The sequence below is a fragment of the Scleropages formosus genome, chromosome 12 (genome assembly GCF_900964775.1).
Source record: "Scleropages formosus chromosome 12, fSclFor1.1, whole genome shotgun sequence".
NCBI lineage: Eukaryota > Metazoa > Chordata > Actinopteri > Osteoglossiformes > Osteoglossidae > Scleropages > Scleropages formosus.
The window spans coordinates 12,371,195-12,390,973 of record NC_041817.1 but is presented as its reverse complement, the minus strand read 5'-3'; the positions used below and the strand labels follow the sequence as shown (position 1 = coordinate 12,390,973).

The window sequence follows — 19,779 nt, the reverse complement described above, 5'->3', positions numbered from 1 at the left end:
CATTTATTCATTTAGCAGACCCTTTTCTCCAAAGCACCTTCCAGTGAACACAATGTAGTTGCATCAGCCCACACTTACAATGCTGGATACACTACTTACGAGTCGCTCATCCATACGTCAGTGAAATACATTTTCATTCTGTCACTCACACACGCACTTTGGATGAGTTTTGAGTCACCAGTCCATTTGAACCTCATGTCTTTTGACTGTGGGAGGAAGCCGGAGCACCCGGAGGAAACCCACGGAGACAGAGGGAGAACATGCAAACTGCATGCATACTGAGCGGGGATCAAACCCACGTCCTCTCATGCCACCCTGTCCTTTGTCTCCTTGCTGTGGTTTGCACTCTGAGGGGTTCTGCTCTTTCTGCTCAGCGATACTTTGTGGTCTCAGGAAGCAGGTTTCTAAGAAACCTCTTGGCAAATGTAATTGTCTGCTCTTTATATAGCATCCCCTTGTTTCGTAGACCTGTGACTTGCATGATCCTTTTGATGTTGCTTCAGTAACCTTGGGCTGGGTTGGCCTGAGTTGGGGGACTGGGCTTGGATAGGGTGTGAAGTGTGTGCCGTGTTTCTGCTGGGTTATATGCATTTCCTCCAGGTATTCCTGCTTTCGTTTTCCCACAACCTGTTTTGCGGTGTGTTCCAGTTTTCATGTTCCCCTAAAGTGGGTTGACCACTTTCTGATCTCAGTGTGGATCATTCTACATTATTTTTTTAACGTAAAACTTTTTTTCTCCTATATTAGGTGGTTTTTTATTTTTTTTTTTTTTTTTTTTTCTTCTCCCCTGTCTTATCTGTTTTCATGCTGGCCATGTAGTCGGAGTGCATGTCTTGTAGCAAGTTTCAGCGCCTGAGGACCTTGGAAACCTCATTCAGTGTTGTCTGTATGACAGCTTTGCATAAAATCAGGAGACCAGCAGATGCACATCCTTAGATGTATTCTGACAGAGATATTTGAAGTCCCCCATGTTATTACAAGAGGAGACAAAATGCACAGAGCTGTGTTAAGGGAAGCTACTGGTCCAATGGGTTAGGTCTGTAATGTTCTGTGTGAAAAGTGGATTTCTAGAAGGTGACATCAGTGCATTAATGAACCGACGTAAAATCATTTGTGCAGCGATGCTAGGGATTTTTGAAAAATTTCTTTCCTCTTGATAGCTAGAATATTTAGTGTTTGTGCTTCAAGGGATTTTGCAGTGGTCTAACTGTGTCCCTGGCTCGTTGTCTGACCCCCTGAACAGCAGGCCTGTGGGGACTGAGGCTCCTGGGTGGACAGTGGACGTGATCATAGAGGATGCTGGAGCTGCAGGAGGAGAGGGCAGAAGCGGCACACTTTCCCAAGCGAGAGCGAGCCAAAAAGGATCAAGAAGAGGCCAAGGATAGCCGAAACTGCAGCGCAGGCTCCAGGAAACCCCGAACTGGCACCCCTCATGCCAAGGCCACACATACCATCAGCCCACACCAGCACTTGACTCCACCCTGCACCTCTCTGGGATCTCCTTCAATGCATTCCAGCAACCCCAAAGTGAGAAACTCCCCATCAGCAAACACTCAGAGGTGGGTAGGTACTTTGAGTCCAGTCTGCTGCGAATCCATGTCTGAGTAACGTTGCACATTTCTTCACAGCTGGAATTGGGATGAAAGCAGTAAGGAAAAAAGTCAGATTTATTGCCGCTGCATAGTTAACGAACTATGGGAGATAATGCAACACCAGCTGTATCAAACACTGTGCTGATCTCCTCAACTCAGCTTGATTCACTTCTGTGGTTACAAGAAATGTTTGGTTATGGTTTTATGAGTTAGAGTAGGTCACTGAGCAAGTTTGTGAAGTGCATGTTCTGCCTTTTGTATTGGGGTTGACTCCACCCTGCACATCTCTGGGATCTCCTTCAGTGCATTCCAGTAAACCCAGCAGGACAGTTGGCAGCATAGAGGTTAGAACTGCTACCTTTGGGCCCAAAAGTCGCAGGTTCGAATCCCACCTACGGCTATGGTACTCTTGAACGAGGTATTTACCCTTAATTGCTCCAGTAACATTACCTAGCTGTAAAAATGGGTAAATAACTCTAGGTAGTTTAACATTGTAAGTTGTTTTGGAGAAAAGCAACAGCTAAATGAATAAATGTTCATCTCCAGTGCATCATGTAGCACTCGTTTAGCACAATATGGCTGGCTTTCTGCCCTTACATAATTTTCTCTCAAAGGTTTCTTGAAGAGGATCATTGAGGGTTATTGATGTCATATTTACATTGCATTACCATAGACATTGTATAATAAGGGCTTGTAAAGCTTTCTAGTTATAGAACAAGTATTGAGAAATCACTCTATCCCTGGCTGTATAACTGCTGTTCTCCAAGTTAAGGACAACCTCTAATAGTAGAAGAGCATCTGTGGTTCCAGCTGTGAATATCTTGTGGATTTTCTCTGAAAAATTAAGGGGGTGTTATTCAGTGGATTGGGTTTAAATGTAATTGAACAGTGTTTATGCAAATGATTTCTCCCTTGCTGCCCACACCATGCTGTCTTTGACAGCCCAATAAGCATAATGCATTGCTTGCCATTGTCGGAGCTTTGTAAGTTTACAAACTTTGATGCTGTGTTGGCAAAAAATTGACTAAATCACTGGTAGGGTTACCTTGTTCCTGTGGCCAAATGACATGCAGGTTTTTCTTTCTTTGTCCTGTTTCTGTCATAGCAGTCCCAAGTCAAAGCAGGAGGCCATGGTGCGGTCACCCCCTGTGATGTCCCCCTCTAGTGCTGCCCAGATGGACTCCAAACTGTCAAGCCAAGGGAAGCAAGGAGGCACTGGTGGCCAATCGCAGGCTTCCCCCTGTGACTCGAAGACACTGAGTAGTGGCCACACTGCTAAAGTGAACTTGGGACTGAAAAATGGTCAAGGCCTGAATTCGGGCAGCACTGCGAAAAGCAAGGCAAAGAGAGAAAGAAGCACATCTGCTGAGTCCTGTGAGCAGCCCAGAGACCCTGGGACACCTGGCAGTGAGCTAGAACAGAAAGGTAAGTAATTGACCCGCATTCTGAACCAGTGCTGCGGAGTCGGCGTTGGAAGCAATTAATGGGTTACTGGAGTCGGGGAAAAAATGTTCCAACTAAATGTACCGTATATGCTGGCGTATAAGTCGACCCCCCCCCCCCCCCCCCCAAAAAAAAAAAAAAAAAATCAGAGGTGTAATATAGGTTTAGGCCTGTACTTGCCAGATAGTTGACCCCCAAAATAATGTGCAACTTTTGGGCATTGCTGTGGAGTAGGAGTCATAGTCAGAAGCAATATTGGGTTACTGGAGTAGGAATCAAAGGTTTTGCGTACTGACTCCACAGCCCTGTTCTGAACAACGGTCCAGCATGCACGTGCACCGTAAACTGATACATTTGGTATTTCAGCCCTGCAGAGAGATGGGACTAGAGACTTTGTATTTCTCATGTTCTTGTAAATACACCTGTAGCCATGTTTGCGCATGTCTTAGAAATGGGTGCTTAGCAAAGCGGATTGAGTCAATTAGGTGTTTATTTCCTATTTTATTCCTCTGAACTCCAAGCCTATACATTTTAACACGCTGGTTTACTGCCTTTCCTTACAGAGGTGGGCCTTCGGGCAAAACGTGTGTGTGTGGCTGAACGACGGCAGCCCTACAGTGGCACTGACTGGTGCTCTGGGGATGAGAGTGATGAAGAGGAGCGGAGCTTCTTTAGTGAGTGTTTTGTGGCTTTTTCCATGCAGCTTAGATTTGGAAATGTACCTGTAATCAAGTTTTTAAAACAGACTTGCATTTTTTCATTGAATGTACCGAGTATGTTTTATAATAGGCCTTGACCGCTCTTCTCTTTTCCTCAATCTCTCCCTATTTTAGACTGCAATTCTGGTGACGCGAAGCCCCAGGACCCCAGTTCCTTACTCTCTTCTAACGCAGCAGTTAGTTGCTCTTCCACGCCATCCCACAATGCAGCTGGTGCACAGAACTCTGTATCGGATTCTGCCAGCAATCATAAAGCACCATCAAATGTTGTTTATGTCTTCACCACAGAGATGGCCAACAAGTAATTGACCTTTTTTCTTACTCTGTCTTGCTCACTGCGCTGCCATTTCATTATTTTGATGCTAGGACTGATTTACAGCTAGTTGGAGATCTCAGCCCAGCCATTCTTATTTCTCATGTGCTGTCACCATTTAAAGATAACTTGTCCAACACATCTTAGTATTTTAGGGTTTGTTGACTCCTTGGTTTGTGTCTCCACAACTTGAATCGTTGTACAGCATGTACACCGACTTTTTTTTTTTTTTTTTTTTTTTGCAAGAAATGTTTTCAAGTAAATCACTGACCTCTGTATTTCTGTTTATTCTCAAGCCCACTGTTTCGGTATAGATTGAAAGAGCTTTGTGGAGTATATTTAAGGAGAATAGTGGGCTGAAATATTGATAAATGTTAGATTTGATATTCCCGACTGAGTTCTCCAGAACTATTATTTTGAAAATTCTTAATTGCTCATTTAAATAGATTTTAGAATCATGGGGGGACTAGTTCGTTGAACAGATGTTGAACATTCTTTGCAAACTGCTGTACAAAGTTTACTTCTTGTCCTTGATGGGTGTGTGGGTTACTCAGTGTTATCCCAGCCTTCCATGGGTCAGCTGGACCCACACACTACTGTATGCTTATTTTTCCTCAGGGCAGCAGATGCTGTCATGGGTGGTGTTACAGACTCCATCATCACCTTCCACATGAAGAACATCTCTAATAAAAAAGGCGAAAAGCCCCGCTCCACTGTGGTAAGAGTAGCAAAAGCTCTCTATTGCCCTCATGCAGTCTGTGCCTCTTGTCCTAAATCTGGTTATTTAGTAACCAGATCAGTGTTACTTAGTTGATGAGTTAGTGAGCGACATTAGTTTTAGCTGGTTGACCTGTGACTATCCAGTGTGGGCCTTAAACAGGACATTTCAGGAGAGGCATATGGTTTCTTATAAACCTCTTAGTGATACTGTGCATGATGTATGAGAGCACTAGGTGTGATGAATTTTCAGAAAATTCCTAAACTGGTATGTGGAATTTAATCTTTGGGGTTGATCTCAATGGTAGACTTGAGGTTGAACCTCATTCTTACACTTGCCTTTGTCTTCCAGAACACCTCAATGGGCCTGGCCCGAAGTGAGTCCAAGGGCCTGCAGCTGGTTGCTGGCCCAACTGCTCAGCAGCCGGAACAGAACCATCAGCCGTCCGCTAAAGTGCCTCCAGGTCAGGGAGCACAGCCAGCTGGTCTGTCCCAGGATGGGGCTCTTCTGGGGGCCATGGACTCTAAGGGGCTTGCAAGCAGCAGTCCTGGTGATGCTACATCCCAAAATGGACCTGCCCCTGGTCCTGCAGGTATACAACCAGGGTTCCCTGTTTCTGAACCACCCAAGGGCCCTGAAGTCAAGATGGTCCAGCAGCACCAGCAGATGGCTAGTGAGCTCATGTCTGGCATGGGGGAAAACCCTGAGGGCCTTTCGCAGGAGCAGCTGGAACACCGGGAACGTTCCCTGCAGACACTGCGTGACATACAGCGCATGCTCTTCCCTGATGAGAAGGACTTCTCCCTCAAGGACATGGCGGCTGTGGGGCAGAACAACGCTGCCCTACCCCCTCCCATTGCCGGCCCACTGGAGGCAGTGGCCAAGGAGTCTGAGCCAGGCCCCTTGCAGGCTATGATGGCTCAGTCACAGAGCCTGGGGAAGCCAGCTCCAGGGGTTCGACCTGATGGTCCTCCGTTCAGCCAGCCCAGCCACAGGGATATGCCGTTCTCCCCAGAAGAGCTAGGGCCTCCACAGGCAGAGCAGGGGGAGCACCTAACACCAGAGCAGGTAGCCTGGCTCAAGCTGCAGCAGGAGTTCTATGAAGAGAAGAAGCGCAAGCAGGAGCAGTTGCAGCATGGGCCCAGGGGCAGTATGCGGGCACCACCTCCACCCTACCAGGTGAACCCTGGAGAAGTGTGGGGCCCTGGTGGACCTGATTCCTTTCCAGACCAGATGAATGTGGGCACCCGTCCCATCCTCCCCCCACACCGCATGCCAGGCTTGATGAACCCAGACATGGATAGTCCTGGTCCAGTGGCTCAGCCTGGCATGGGCTGGCCAGATGACATTCCAAAGATGGGAGATGGGAGGGGCTTCCCACCAGGTCAGGGCATGTTTGGGAGCCCCGGAGGACGGGGAGAGAGGTTCCTCAATCCTCAGGTAGTAACGGAGGGTTTGTATCAGCAGGGCGTAGGGGAAAAGCCGCAGATGGGTTTGCCCCCAGGCATGCTGATGGACATAAACAGGATGATGGGACACCAAAAGGCCATGGAACCTAGCCCTAACAATGGGGGCGGGGTGATTTTTCCTAGGATGCCTGGTGACGGCCCAATGAGCCCTTCTAGGATGGAGTTTATAAAGGGCCGTGAAATGGGTGAATTCAGCATGGGTCCAAGAAACATGAACATGAACCCTGGCCCACAGATGCTTTCAAAGATGAGCATGGGTCCCGAAGAGATGATAAAAATGAACATGGGGCCAGATGAGATGATGAAGATGAGACAGGTAGGAGCAGGGGGTGGTCTACCACCTGGACCCCTATTTGCTGACCAGCCTCAACCAGGGGAGTTTACCTTGGGGCCCAGCCGGTCATTCATGCTCCAGGGTGCAGGGCATATGCGAGGGCCTCGTGGTGAGCAACCACTTCGACCAGAGCAGAGGCTGAACCCTCGGATGAGCCAGTTGGCCCCTGCCTCTGGCCCCAGTTCTGGGCTAGGGCCAGGCCCAGGCCCGGCTCCAACCACCAGTCAAAGGAACCTGGGTCGTCGGCCATCAGACCTGAATACGCACCCAGGCCCCGGCAGCTCTCCCAACATCCACCCACTGAAATCCCCTACACTGGGCTCCCCCTCTGCTGGCCTGACATCACCGCAGACTCCCTCCCAGACTCCCTCCCAGCTGGCAGCAATGTTGACTGGGCCTACTGCCCCCACTGCCTCCATTAAGTCACCCCCAATGGTGGGCTCAGCTAGCACCTCTCCAGTACACATAAAGTCCCCATCACTGCCCGGCCCTTCTCCCAGTTGGACATCGTCCCCCAAACCTCCTATGCCAAGCCCTGGGGTGCCACAGCACAGCAAGCCCCCACTTGGCATGAACTCCCCCAGCATGATGAGTGGTATGGAATCAGGTATGGTACCCACTAAAGATGACTTCCAAAGCAAGTGTCATAGCGTTGTATTTTCTTACACCTTGACATTGTAACAGCGTCCAGGCTTCCCTGTGTGATTAATTTACATATGTCACTGAAATGGTTTGCATCTGTAGACTGGTTTTTCATATCAAAATAAAATATTACAAAGGGTGGGTAAATTCATATCTCTCTCACTTAAGAAAAATAATACTTTTTGGCAAATGAGCAAGCTATTTAGGAGAGATTTAGAAAAAGATATTACATTGATGTTATTTGTAAACATTCTCTTGCTCATTTTTCATTTAAAGAATTATGGCTCTGAATTTTTAAGTCTAGCCATTGTGATTTTATTGCATTATTTTGCTATAAGAGGCACTGCACCCCCTGGTGGTTGTGATGACCTAACAGCACTTAAAATAATGGGGAAGCTGGTTTGCCACATTGTTGGTCGTTGATACCCACAGGTGATATACATGCTCATGTTTTGGTAGGATGAGCTTGTACTATAGTGAGGGACCTTTGACTTTGCTACCTGTTTTTTGTCCTCTTAAACCCTGCTGACCAGGCTGTGTCCACAGATCTGTGAATAAACATTGATGGTGGGCAGTGGAACAGGCTGACTGACTTTTGTACTTTGTCATTTGTGGTGTTCCCCCAGCAGGAAACGCCCCCCCAACTGCACCACCCCTTGGCAGCTCCTCCAGCCAGCCTGGTCCTATGAACCTTCCAGGAAATATTCCATCCAGCAGCCCTTACTCTATGCCTCCAGAGCCTACGCTACCCCAAAATCCCCTCTCTATCATGATGTCGCGCATGTCCAAGTTTGCCATGCCAAGCTCCACCCCACTCTACCACGATGCCATTAAGACTGTGGCAAGCTCTGATGATGACTCGCCACCTGCACGCTCACCTAACCTGCCCTCAGTCAATCACAACATGGCTGGTACGATGCTGTGGGCATACATGTGTGTGGGTGTTATGTTGTGTAACTACTGTATTAAGGCTCGGCACATAAATGTAAAAAGACCTTATAGCATTATTACTTTATGCATTGTTTCTTAAAACCATGGAAAAAAAATGCAGTGCTCATATTCCATTTATTATTACACTGTAACTTGAATGATAGAATTTAATGATTTGGTGAAATGCTTTGAGCCTCTCAGGGTTGTGTTGACACTGTTCCCTCTCTACTGCTCCCTGCAGGCCTGGGAATGAACAACCACCTCGGTCAGCCTCGGATGCCATCTCTTAGCCCCATGGCCATGAACGCCATGGGAAGTCAGCCGCATTCCCATGGTATGCCCAGTCAGATGCCCTCACCCAATCCTATTGGACCTTCTATGCCCCCCCATCCAGGGCCCATGGGTCCTGGCATGATACCCCATGGAATGATGATGCCGCCAGGCTCCCAAGAGGCAGCAATGGTCCCTCAAGGGCGGATGGGTTTTCCACATCGGCCTCCAGGATTCCCTTCTGGGCAGTCCCCTCCCCACCAGGGGCCCTTTCCCCACAACGGGCCAGGATTCCCTCACAGCATGGGCTTCCCGGGGGAAGTAGGTCCCCTAAGTCGGCTGGGCCCCGGCGCGGAGCATGCAATGTGTAAGCCAAATGGCCCTGGTGGCCAGGAGGCCTTCAGCAGTATATTCGGTGATGCAGATCTGCATGAGGTGATGCGGCCTGGAGCCTCCGGCATCCCTGAGTTTGACCTGTCTCGTATTATTCCATCTGAAAAGCCCAGCCAGACTCTGTCCTACTTCCCTCGTGATGGTGGCAAGCCCCCTGGCTTCCCCCCCATGCAGGGCATGATGGGTGAGGGGAACCCTCGTTTAAGACACCCTTTGCCTGGGATAGGGGCTCCACCAGGCCCTGGCACTATGGGACCCCAAGACATCCCTATGGGCAACCTGGGCCATGGACCCACGCAGCCACCCAACTTCTTGAGCCAGGGCATGATGGGCCCCCAGCACCGCTTGTTGGCAAGTCCAGGGATGATGCAAAGCAAGGATCGTGGCCCAATCTACAGTCACCCTGCACCTGTGGGCTCGCCAAACATGATGATGTCACTGCATGGGATGGGCGGCCCCCAACAGACTATGATGAGGCCACGTGGCATGGCTACAGATATGGGAATGGGCTTCAATCCTGGACCTGGAAACCCAATGTTCTGAGATGGTGTGGAAAGCAAAGCCAGACAGTAGAAAGAACACCAACAGGAGTACAGTGGAAGAGTTTTAGGCTCCTTCCCAGGTCTGCAAAAAGGGAACTCGGGCCACTGCAGCACGTTGTTCTTCAGTCTCCAGAATGTATGGGGTTTTACGACATTAATTCCAGTCTTTATAGGTTTTGTCCCCAACTCTTGGATGCCTGAGGTTACTAAAAAGTAAATACATCTGCAGGAATAGAGAGCTGTAGTTGTACCTTTTAAATGTAAAAATATCCATCCAAATGAATTCCTCCCCAACAGCTGTACAAAAGCCAAGAAACTTTCAAGGATGTTCCATTTGTCATAAGGTGTGCCATTTTTGCCGTTTCATTTGGTCTGTTCCTCCATAGATAAAACGCTCTTTGTACTTGTGTACCGTACTTGTATCGTAAAAGGGATTTTAGCAGTGGCAGGATTTTCTTCATGCAGATCAGTACTCTTCACATACTATTAACCACAGGTGCGTTTAGGCCTTTTTTTGAAACTTTTATAACAGTGTAATAAACCAAACTTTGACCTCGTGCAGATAATGGAATTATTAAAAAAAAAAAAAAAGCACAAATATGGTTTATCTATATGAAACCTTTTCCCTCTGTTTTAAATGTAGAAAACACACAAAGTAGAAACAGTGATCTGATATATACAGTGTGTTCTTGGGTTTTGGAACAAAAATTGTCATTTTAGTGGTTAGAAAATAAAGAGCTCACAAACCTAGCAGCTACTCTTTATTTTCAGTTAGTTCTCACAAGATTATGCTACAGCATATGAATTTCTGGTGAGACTAACATTTTTCTTTCCTGAACTACTCCTCCCTCATTGTAAACTTGTCATGTGAAATTCCATTGAATTTGGTACAGAACCACTTCCCAGGGCTGTGGTGTTAAGACAAATAAAATATATTGTTTTGTATAAAAGTGTGTGCAGCCTAGTGTGCTCCTTACAGGGAGAGAATGGCCAGCTGGAATCAGAGCTGACATGAAGGGTGGGACAGTTAACTCAGTGTCTGGTTTGTGAACAGAAACCAGTACTAGCCTAGTGTTAAACTAGGCTACAAACTAAATAAAACTGAGTTGATAAGTGGTTTCAGTTTCTGAAAATGATTCCTTTTAAAATCTGCCTACAGTAAAGTCTCCCTTTTCCAGTGGTAGTTTGAGGCCTGTGTTCACATTCAGGTCCCATATAAATCTTGCATTAAAGCATCCACTCCCCCATCCAGTGAGGCTTGAGACCACTGCCAAAGTACTAGCTTTGCCGTTAAATGTCCCCTATGGAGGGTCTGTGTGCATTATTGAATTTCCCATTATTATACCACATAAGGTAGGGAAAGAATGTCCTGCTAAAATAGTTGCCATAAGCACACATGAAATGCAACATTTTTCTCCTAGTCTATAATTTGATGAGCTGCTGTACAAGGAACTGACAGACATGAATGGTAATCAAGATTAAATTCAGCAATAACCTACCCTTCTACAGAGGTGGTTCTTTGTGGATCTGTTTGACATCTTCATTAACCTAAAGCATCTACTCCAGCCACCATTGGATATTTTTCATCCGCAGCAGCAAAAGCCAGTCATGACCAGATTTAAAATGGTTTTAGTGCCTGGCCAGAAATATTCATCTCCAGTTTTATCGAGCAATACTCATATCCCACTATGGATTTTAATTCTAACTGCAGGTGGCACGCTGAACACAGCCGACAACCATATTGCTCCATAGTTGCTGCTGGAGGAAGCCATTCTGCTCATGCCTTCCAGCTGTGGACAGAACTGTATTAATCCTCAAACAATTGCACAGTAGTGCAGTGTAGACAATTGAAACCACAGATTTGTCTCCCTGGTAGCTTTTTCTCAGTGATTATGGCTTTTTGCATTTGTTTCTTCCAAGACTCTTCAGAGCTTTAGTGTGATGTCACATCAGCACAGTAATTCAACCAGACCTGGAAAACAGTGTCACATCTGCAAGAGGCAAACCAAAGAGACACCACTGTGCGCAGCAGTGTAAAGGCACACAGGAGGCCAGAAGTCAGTGCCATTTATCATTTACCCTTGAACCACTAAAAGTAGAAGGGAAAGCTACAAATCATGTAAATAAACAGTCTCAAAGTTAGGAAGTATGCATCTTCAATGAGTGTTGCACACATACACGTTCTCATGTTCATATGTTTAAAAAGTTATACCAGTCAAGTTTTATTGCCCTGAGCACAAGAATATTCAGTTTTAGAAAACAGTTTCACAGTAAGTCCTATTCAAATCTTTACGTAATAAAATATCACTGTTCCTGGGTTTTGGTAAACCACTGAACAAATCTTAGTTCTACTGTTTTTTCATAAAACTTTTAAAAAATGTATGGTGGTGATTGATCCCTGGCCTGGATTTGACAACTGGTTTTTGAAATGTTTCATTTGTATGAACAAATGTTTTAATGCATTTGTCAATACAAGTGAATCACTTTCACATGAAAAACCCAGACCAGTATTACAAAGCGCACACTTAAAAATAGGTAGGTCCCACAGTTTCTAACCTTAAGCATATCCTTTTGCTCTGCTGAAGACATTAAATCAGAAGAGCTCAATGCAAGGACTGTGTGACCACAAACTCTGAGGTCAGAAACAAAGATCTAGAGAAAGTGCTGGACTGACAGGCTCTTATCGTCAGAGGTCATCCTGGCTGCAGAGCGAATGGTAGTGGTCCACTGTCAGGGTGAAAGCTGAAAGTGCTTCTTTAAACTCTTCTAGGGGACAGTAGACATCACTGCAACCTGGAATCAGTTGGTCCTGGGCACAGAGGACCTCAGTGTAAACATCTGCATGCTCCACAACCAGCTCATTGCCTTTGCTCCCCACCTTGTACATTCCCTGCCCCATGGTTCACCCCCATACTCACCTGGCCAAGATAGGACACCTTGATGAAGGCCTCCTTAGTACTGCGATGCTGGTAGAGCTCCAGTGTGAGGTCAGCTGCGTATGGTGGCCATCTATTGTCAAAGATGCCCAGTGCCATCAGACAGGGCATCAGGGTGGTGTCGTGCACACAGTACAGGAACAGCTTCCTGGTGTGTGTGTGTGTATATATATATATATATAATATACATATTTGAAGAAAGGAAAGAGGGGAAAAAAAATAAAATCACTGCACAGAGAAGCCAGCAAATGCCTGTAACTTCAACAGCTAGTGTTTCCAAAACATTCTTCAACACCATTTTATTTCAGACTCTAAAGTAATGCTGCTTTTCACCTGGGTAGTGCTACCTTTTCAATAAAAGTCACACTATATAAGATATTACATTTTACATATGCAATGAGAACGTTCAGTTGTTTGATTAAAACGTATATACTCTGAGCTCTCATATGACAGAGACCTGTATAACGAAAGACTGGCTTATGAACACATTCCTTTTTCAGATATAGGCCTATTATTGAGGACAACAGCATTATTGCCTATTACACTGTAACAGTTTCACAGTATTTCCCTTTGTATACCAGCTTGTATCACACACTAGTACAGACTTGTATCAACTATTTTAGAAGAAAGACACACACTGTCTTTCAAATCCACAATGTGGTGTCAGTCTGGATACTATCTTTCATTTTATTAAAATGGCCATACTTAGCATACAAAACCAAATGTATACATAGTACTTCCTGAACACTGACAATCTCAACATATTACAACTGAAACAGAAGATTCAATGTAATTACTGTGAATTCATTTAGGTGACAACTCTAAAAATGTAGCTAACAACATTAAGTTCCTTTGGAATGATTTACCCAGTTAGATGATAGGGTAATTTTTCCTGTATTAATTCACCCTAATTTGCTCAAGGGTACAACAGGATGAGTTGGTTAGTAACACTACACAGCTCCTTTAACAGCAAATGTCTTGCAGAGGGAAAAACAAAGGCACTGAAATTATTAATTTAATTTCCCTACTTCTCACCCTAGGGATCCTGGATTTATTCTGGTTACGATTAAGCAAATATTGATAGTGAATGACTGAATGAATGAGAACACAAAGATGAGCTAGAAATTAACTATTACAAATATAATAAATACTATAAAATTTTAGTTTTATCAGTCATAAATGAGAACACCTTTATTTATTTATTTATTTTTTTTAAATTTTAGGTGACATGATTTTAGTCTGGGGAAAATCCCCGTAGTAAGAAACAATGGTAAGTAAATGCATTATAAATTTGCCTAACAGTTATTTCACAGAACAAATTAACGCCCCCTTATGTGAGCAATGGAATCCAGCCTGTATATGTAACTACTGCCACCTAGTGGACAAAGTGGGCACCCAAATACAGCAATTAAAAACCATTCTACACTTTCCTTAAAGTGAAGTCACAAAACACTGCCTTTTTCAACACTGGATCACAGGATTTTCCCCACTGATCTGAACATTACCTGGAGCATGATGATGCCACACCCTGAATTTTGTCCTCAATGTTAGTCAACAAGATGTGAAGAAATGGCCCGACACTGAGCTGAAGGTGACCCCTAGCAAGAACAATTTGCATTAATTTTCATACTATTAACCCTGCTCATTTCCACAGATGTCTTTCTGTAGTCTCATCATACAGGATATGCACCATAATACTGTCAGATTTCTGCCTGGTTCTGAATCTGCAGGGGGGCTCATACCTTCATATCCCCATCATCTGCACCTCCTCCCATACAGGTGTTCCTATCCAAATGAATCATTAACAAATAGTGGCAATGGAAGCAATGCTACTGCAAACAAGCAGTGAGCCACAGCCATGTCTCCTCCTGCCCTCCACTGTCCACTCACCTATTGTTGGACCCATAAATGTGACAAATCATCTGAACTGCCCTCTTCTCCACCGTCGCCCTCCAGCTGCTCAGTGGTTCAGGGCAGTGCAGGCCATGGGCCTGGGAGGAGTACACAGACATGTTCATGAGTGTCACTCACTGAGCTCAAAATCCTCTACCAACAAGCAGGCCAACAAGGGGAAATCTGAACAGACGAGACCCATGTGCTTTCCATAAACTGTTATGGTGAAGTAAACAGCGGCACCGAGAGTAGACACCAAGGGACAGGGAAAAAGATTTCCTGCGTCTCACAGTACAGAGTTACCTCTCTAGCCACCATGTCGTCCCGTATAAGGATGAAGTCAACCCTCTGGCCTTCCGGGATACCCAGTGCACTCTGGATGCTCTTCAGGTCAGCTGCGAGGTCTGGGAGCTGGGAAGACTCTGCCCACCGTTGCCTGAGAGAAGAACACAGGAAGTGTCAGGCTCCCTCAAAACCAACTATTGATGAATGTGTTTCAAAAAGCACAGAAGGATATAACTGACCCGATGAGCAGTTTGAGCAGGTTGCATGTGTGGTAATTGGGGTAGAGGACCTCATTTTCAATATCTGTGGTGAAGATGGGCACTTCATCTGAAGAAGATGGAGGATACATTTGTTTCTTTGGGGTCTCCTTATTCATTCTATTTGCTGCAAAGTACAAGTGATGTACAAAGCAGAGCAATGGTATTAATATGACGAAATGGGACCTCACCCTCTTGCTTTTGCTGGAACAGACCAGCCACCAAGCACCTGGCAGACTCGATCGTTCGCACAATGTTGGTTGAGCGTACGCTGAACAGCACAGACGTAAAAATAATTTGAAAGCCATCGTTGCAGCTCGTGACTGTTTGAATACTTTTACAAATCCAAGGAGGCATTTCTGACAGCGACACATGATTATGTGGAGAGACTGCACTCACTAGACCTCGGCAGAGCTGAAGGCAGACATGAGAAAGGGCACGTCCACAACGTAGCTCTTCCTCAGTCTCTGGCCCAGGTCATAGAGCTGCTGCATGCCTAGTGTGGTCAGCTGGCCTGGGTGTGAACCTCCCTGCAGGACAGTCACACGTCATTGGCCATCAGCGCCCGCTATGCCAATCCCACAATGAGCTGCGTGGCAGCGTGGGCCACGGGGCTCGGACTCACCGAGAGGGTGCTGGACCTGTAGTTGTCCTCTATTGGCGCTGGAGGCCTGGGACCACCTTGCAGGTCCATGACCAGGTGCTCGATCCGGGTGTGATCCGGAACCTTGAGAAGGTCCGGAACCCACTGAGCCTGGGGGGTGCAGCGGAACAGGAGACACAAGGTTGAAGGTTAGGGTGAGAACAGTACTAGTCTACAGCACAGCGTATAATGCATGTTCACTCTGCTGGACGTGCGGAGGATCAGCACTCGAGCAGCGTTTGCAGGGCGGACGGACGGAGCCACTGACTGACACACGACGACACGCGGGACGCGCGCGGGTGCCGTCCGCGTGCCACCGAGCGAGCGAGACTTACCCGCCCTCCCGTTCTCCGTCAGTTTTACACGCAGAGTGTGTGTAGCGAAAGGCTGACACGAAGTACAACGTTTCACAACACTATTACACTTCTCTGTGTTAAGAAAGCGCCACTGGATGGCTTTCCGACCCACAGGAGTGCGTGGGCCAGGGACTCGCCGCCTCTTCTTACCTCCTGCACGGCCGGAATGGACCTGAGCGGAGTCCGGGCTCCGTGCCGGAACGCCACCTGCACCAGCTGCAGCTCGAGCTCATAGTCGGCGCTCTTCGAGATGCTTCCACTGTCTCTCTTCTCTACTAGTTCGGCCTTTTTCTGCGGCCAGGACATCGAACCGAACACCACAGAATCCCAAAAGAAAACCTGCTCTCAAATATTTTTATACATGCGACAAATAACTTTAGGTTAACTCGACCCACACACAACTTTCGGGTAACCGGAATGCAGTTAAACTAATATAAAGTCAGAACCAGTATGTTTGTACGTGTCAAACACTGCAACTATGGAAATATAAAAACACTGAAAGTGCTCGCAAGTCAGAGATATAACTTCTAAAAGAGAATAATTACTTTATTTTCGGAGCCCCGTCTCTGCACTTTCGTCTGCGCATACTAGAGTCGCGCGGGTTTCCGGAAGGTGTCCAAGTTTTTTTTTTTTTTTTTTTTTTTTTTTTTTTAAAAAAAAGACGATACTGGCTTACAAGTTTTCTCCTTCTTCAATCGACTGAAAAAAAAATCTATATTGATTTAATGACGAAATGGTCTGAAGAAAACAGAACTATACCTCCCATCAAATGACTGTGGAAAAAGCCAACCAAATATAAAAATAATTTTCCTGAAGGACTAAAAGGTATAAATGTTTACAAATTGTCCAAGTTTCTTTGGGTAATGTAATTATATATAAGTTAGACCCCCGTATACTTCTTGATAAACTTTCTAACAATTTTGAAAACACCAGACCGTTTATTTATTTTCCTGGTATTTGTAGTTCCCGGGAACATTTCTTCAGGATCTCTTAATCCAACGACTAGACTATATAAACTACATTTCCCAGAAAACCTTTCGGCACACTTAATTTCTCTTCTTTTTTTCAAACAGGCATACTCATGCATTACGTCCACACTTCCGTGTTCCTGTTACACTCACTGGAGCCGAGAAAACATGTTTAGAAATCAGGATTGTGTGTGTGTGATATTCTTACGCTTTGGTTCCAATCTTCAATATTCCAAATGTAATAATAAGAATATGTGTGTGTTTATAGATTCTTATTGTTATTAGCTGTACTATCAAGACAGACGTGAGCCCAGGACTTGTATTTCCCTCGAGGAAAAAAGATCACTTTCAACGGTCCAAACTTAGAACGTCTCCTCAGACTCCCGTACGGAACTGACAACGTAGAAATTTAATTGTGAGAAAGATTTCCAAAGAAGCGAATCTAAATAACACTTTCATATCACCTTAGCCTTACAACCGTTTCTCTGAATTATATGTAAAATTATAAGTAATTAATGTATAACACTAACATTGGGTTATTTTAACCCATTAACAAGTAATTCAATATATGTTTAATAAAAGTTTAACTTAATACTGTTTCTTTTTTTTTACATTTTAACTCAAATGAGCCAAATTTGTTTTGTTACTAATCTCAGATAAACTCACTTAAGTTCCAGCTAATAAGTAGCCGAAATTTAGCTAAGTAAAGGGTGATTGTTCTATCTAGCTGATGCCAATGAATAAAAAAATGAACATTTTTGAGTTTTGTCATTATGTCCTGATAAAAATGAGAGAAAAACTGCTGTTGTGGTGTTTAACTGCTGCCATCCATGAAACTGGCAAAAAAGAACAGGCCTCATACCAGCACGTAATCCACCTACTGTAACGTGAGATGTGAGGAAGCCGTGATGGGAACAAATGTTTTGTCACTAAAACAAATTATGGTTCGTACTCTACAGAATGCTTTTTCCTTTTTTATTTCTACTCACTTTAAGGTGTTGTCTTAGTCGTTTTGAAGAGAGCCGTGCAGGAAGCAAGAAGTGTCTCTGTCCTCTTCACATATTAAAGCCACTCACGTCTAACTGCATTTGAATAAAACCCGTAGAACGACCGTATCTGGTTAATTTAAGTGAATGACATTTTAAGAGTGTAATATTTATAAAGAGTACAACCTGTTTATAAAGGAGTATAATATTTATAAAAGTATAATGGTGACGTGCACAAGAAATCGCACAACTGCACAACTTTATTCATCTCGGCTGAAGTCAAACACTTACAAAGTCTGTTATTTGTATAAAAATAATTTGGAAGTGACCATATTTCACAGGTGTCCCGCTTGAACATGTGATCACAATGGCCGGATGCTCTCTCCCCGACCCAAAGTGAACGAATACATTGTACAAAGACTTTCAGAAATTCAGACGAAGAAATGCCAAGAAGCGAAATCCAGCAAGAGTATTCAAAGCAACTATTGAAAGAGCAAATAAAAACGAGCCTCGTAAATTTGTTGCAGCGCCTGACTGACCTCGCACCTTTTTTACAAAGAAACTGAACAGCGACACTGACGTTCGGGTTTAGAGAAAATGTCTCCCACCAGTGGTGATTTACTGTAAGTTCTAGATGCGCCTAAGTGAGCTTTCGTCAAAATTGCTTCTAAATTGAACGTTTTCAAATAAATAATGTTTCCGAACACGCGACACTGACACGATATTATGTGCGAATAAAAAGGTTGGGCAACCGAGGATGAGGCCTCTAAAAAGTCTGCCTCCTATGCCCGCTCTTTTCTCTTACCTCTTTATAAACCGAATCAGAATCGCTTCAGCAGCCAAGAAGTGTATGCTCCAGGAATTTGTCTTTTTTTTCAAATAAAAATAAACCATGTTCCTCACAAAACGGAGTGATTTTCAGTCACCTGTGACACATTTTAAATGCATTTGTACATTAAAAGTAAATATTGTCCCTTTTCTCATCATGGAAGGTCTAGACATTTTAGTGGTGCCATGTAGATGACCCAGAGTAAATGCCGGACATATACACTGTTTTACTCCCTCCATTAGACACTTGTGCTGGGTTAGCGGTGGAGTCTTTTAAAATGAAGTTTTATTTTGTCCTGGCTGGTAGACTTGCATGTGTACAACATTATACTGTCTGCCTTGTTGACAAAAATGGAAAGGCATGGTTACAAAGGAAAAGAAAAAAACTGATAAAACTGATTTGGCCTTTTTAGGAATATACTTCTAACAAGCTGCACATTTTGTTATTTGGTTAAAAAAAGAGAAGAACTTGATAATGTTTGTGTTTCAGAAAGGTCTCAGTTACAAGCTGAAAGCTACATAAACATTCTATGAAATAATTTTAACACACAAAGTAAAACTCATAAAAAAATTACTAAATCATACTATAGATTCTTGTTACTGTTTCAAAACATTGTACATCTTAGCCAAAGAAACAAACTTTCACAGTAATTAGTACATTTATAGACCTACAAATGCACGTTCAACCAAAATTATTTCATGAAGTATAAACATTTCATCGCTGAACATTTAAATGTCATTCGGTATCTTTCTGAACTTCCTTTCAGCAGTAACCAGTCTTAAACCAGACCAAAGTTTTGCTTGTTCAATTTGTATTGCTTTATTCACAGATACTGCAAAATATATATATATATATTTTTTAGTGTATTTAAGCGTCATGCTCTTATCCAGCAGTCAAGTCCAGACCAGCGTTGCTTCTGTCTCATGACTACTGGGTTCTGATCCTTTGACTGCCTCGTGGGCAGCAGTTTAGTGGTGGGGTGTCTTGTGACTTGTAAAAAAATTAGCTTTATAAAAAGCATTTTTATTTCCACTGGCTGCTGGTGTTTGAGAAACTCACAATAAAAAAATGTATTATTTCTGCTGAAATGAAAAGGTCACCAAACTACTAGCATAATGACAGAATGGAAGTTCACTTTGTGCGTCAGAGACCTTTTTTTCATTCATGCCCAGCGACAGCGGTGGGGTCCTTCTGCAGGGATCAGGGAGTCATTCACAGGTTACCCCCAGCCACTAAGGAGGTTGCCCCTTCTGTGTACCTG

General features: G+C 44.5%; 2 protein-coding genes across 11 annotated transcripts in view; one reads left to right on the top strand and one right to left on the bottom strand.

The window, feature by feature from the left end:
* bcl9 (BCL9 transcription coactivator) overlaps positions 1-10,552 on the top strand; it is a 47,449-nt gene extending 36,897 nt beyond the window's left edge. For 5 of the 9 annotated variants that reach the window (XM_018759286.2, XM_018759278.2, XM_018759260.2 and 2 more), the window contains 8 exons: positions 1,244-1,559; positions 2,698-3,017; positions 3,599-3,709; positions 3,869-4,055; positions 4,686-4,785; positions 5,137-7,195; positions 7,857-8,141; positions 8,402-10,552. In XM_018759286.2, the coding sequence (XP_018614802.1) occupies positions 1,297-1,559; positions 2,698-3,017; positions 3,599-3,709; positions 3,869-4,055; positions 4,686-4,785; positions 5,137-7,195; positions 7,857-8,141; positions 8,402-9,366 (4,290 nt within the window). In that variant the 5' untranslated portion in view covers positions 1,244-1,296 and the 3' untranslated portion in view covers positions 9,367-10,552. Of the gene's footprint in view, positions 1-1,243; positions 1,564-2,697; positions 3,018-3,598; positions 3,710-3,868; positions 4,056-4,685; positions 4,786-5,136; positions 7,196-7,856; positions 8,142-8,401 lie in introns of those variants that run through there. The other 4 variants (XM_018759294.2, XM_018759320.2, XM_018759312.2 and 1 more) reach the window with 4 other exon arrangements.
* An 869-nt stretch (positions 10,553-11,421) lies between these two features.
* Positions 11,422-16,365, bottom strand: acp6 (acid phosphatase 6, lysophosphatidic). 2 transcript variants are annotated; one of them, XM_018758063.2, is made up of 11 exons: positions 16,281-16,365; positions 15,886-16,074; positions 15,362-15,490; positions 15,136-15,266; positions 14,928-15,007; positions 14,719-14,806; positions 14,498-14,630; positions 14,192-14,292; positions 13,807-13,899; positions 12,284-12,449; positions 11,422-12,174 (listed from the first exon to the last, which is right to left on the bottom strand). In XM_018758063.2, the coding sequence occupies exons 2-11, from the start codon at positions 16,039-16,041 to the stop codon at positions 12,052-12,054; spliced, it is 1,200 nt and encodes a 399-aa protein (XP_018613579.1). In that variant the 5' UTR covers positions 16,042-16,074; positions 16,281-16,365; the 3' UTR covers positions 11,422-12,051. The 2 variants fall into 2 exon arrangements, with proteins under 2 accessions (XP_018613579.1, XP_018613570.1); XM_018758054.1 differs by lacking the exon at positions 16,281-16,365 and having other exon boundaries at positions 15,886-16,271.
* Positions 16,366-19,779: the final 3,414 nt, after the last annotated feature.

What these genes read in the sequence shown, in the direction of transcription:
- acp6 (XM_018758063.2), bottom strand. Translation starts at nt 16,041, where the DNA reads ATGTCCTGGCCGCAGAAAAAGGCCGAACTAGTAGAGAAGAGAGACAGT. An exon ending in GTTCCAGCAAAAGCAAGAGG is followed by an intron (nt 14,807 to 14,927) that starts GTGAGGTCCCAT and finishes CATCTTCTTCAG; the next exon opens with ATGAAGTGCCCATCTTCACC. An exon ending in ACGACATGGTGGCTAGAGAG is followed by an intron (nt 14,293 to 14,497) that starts GTAACTCTGTAC and finishes TACTCCTCCCAG; the next exon opens with GCCCATGGCCTGCACTGCCC.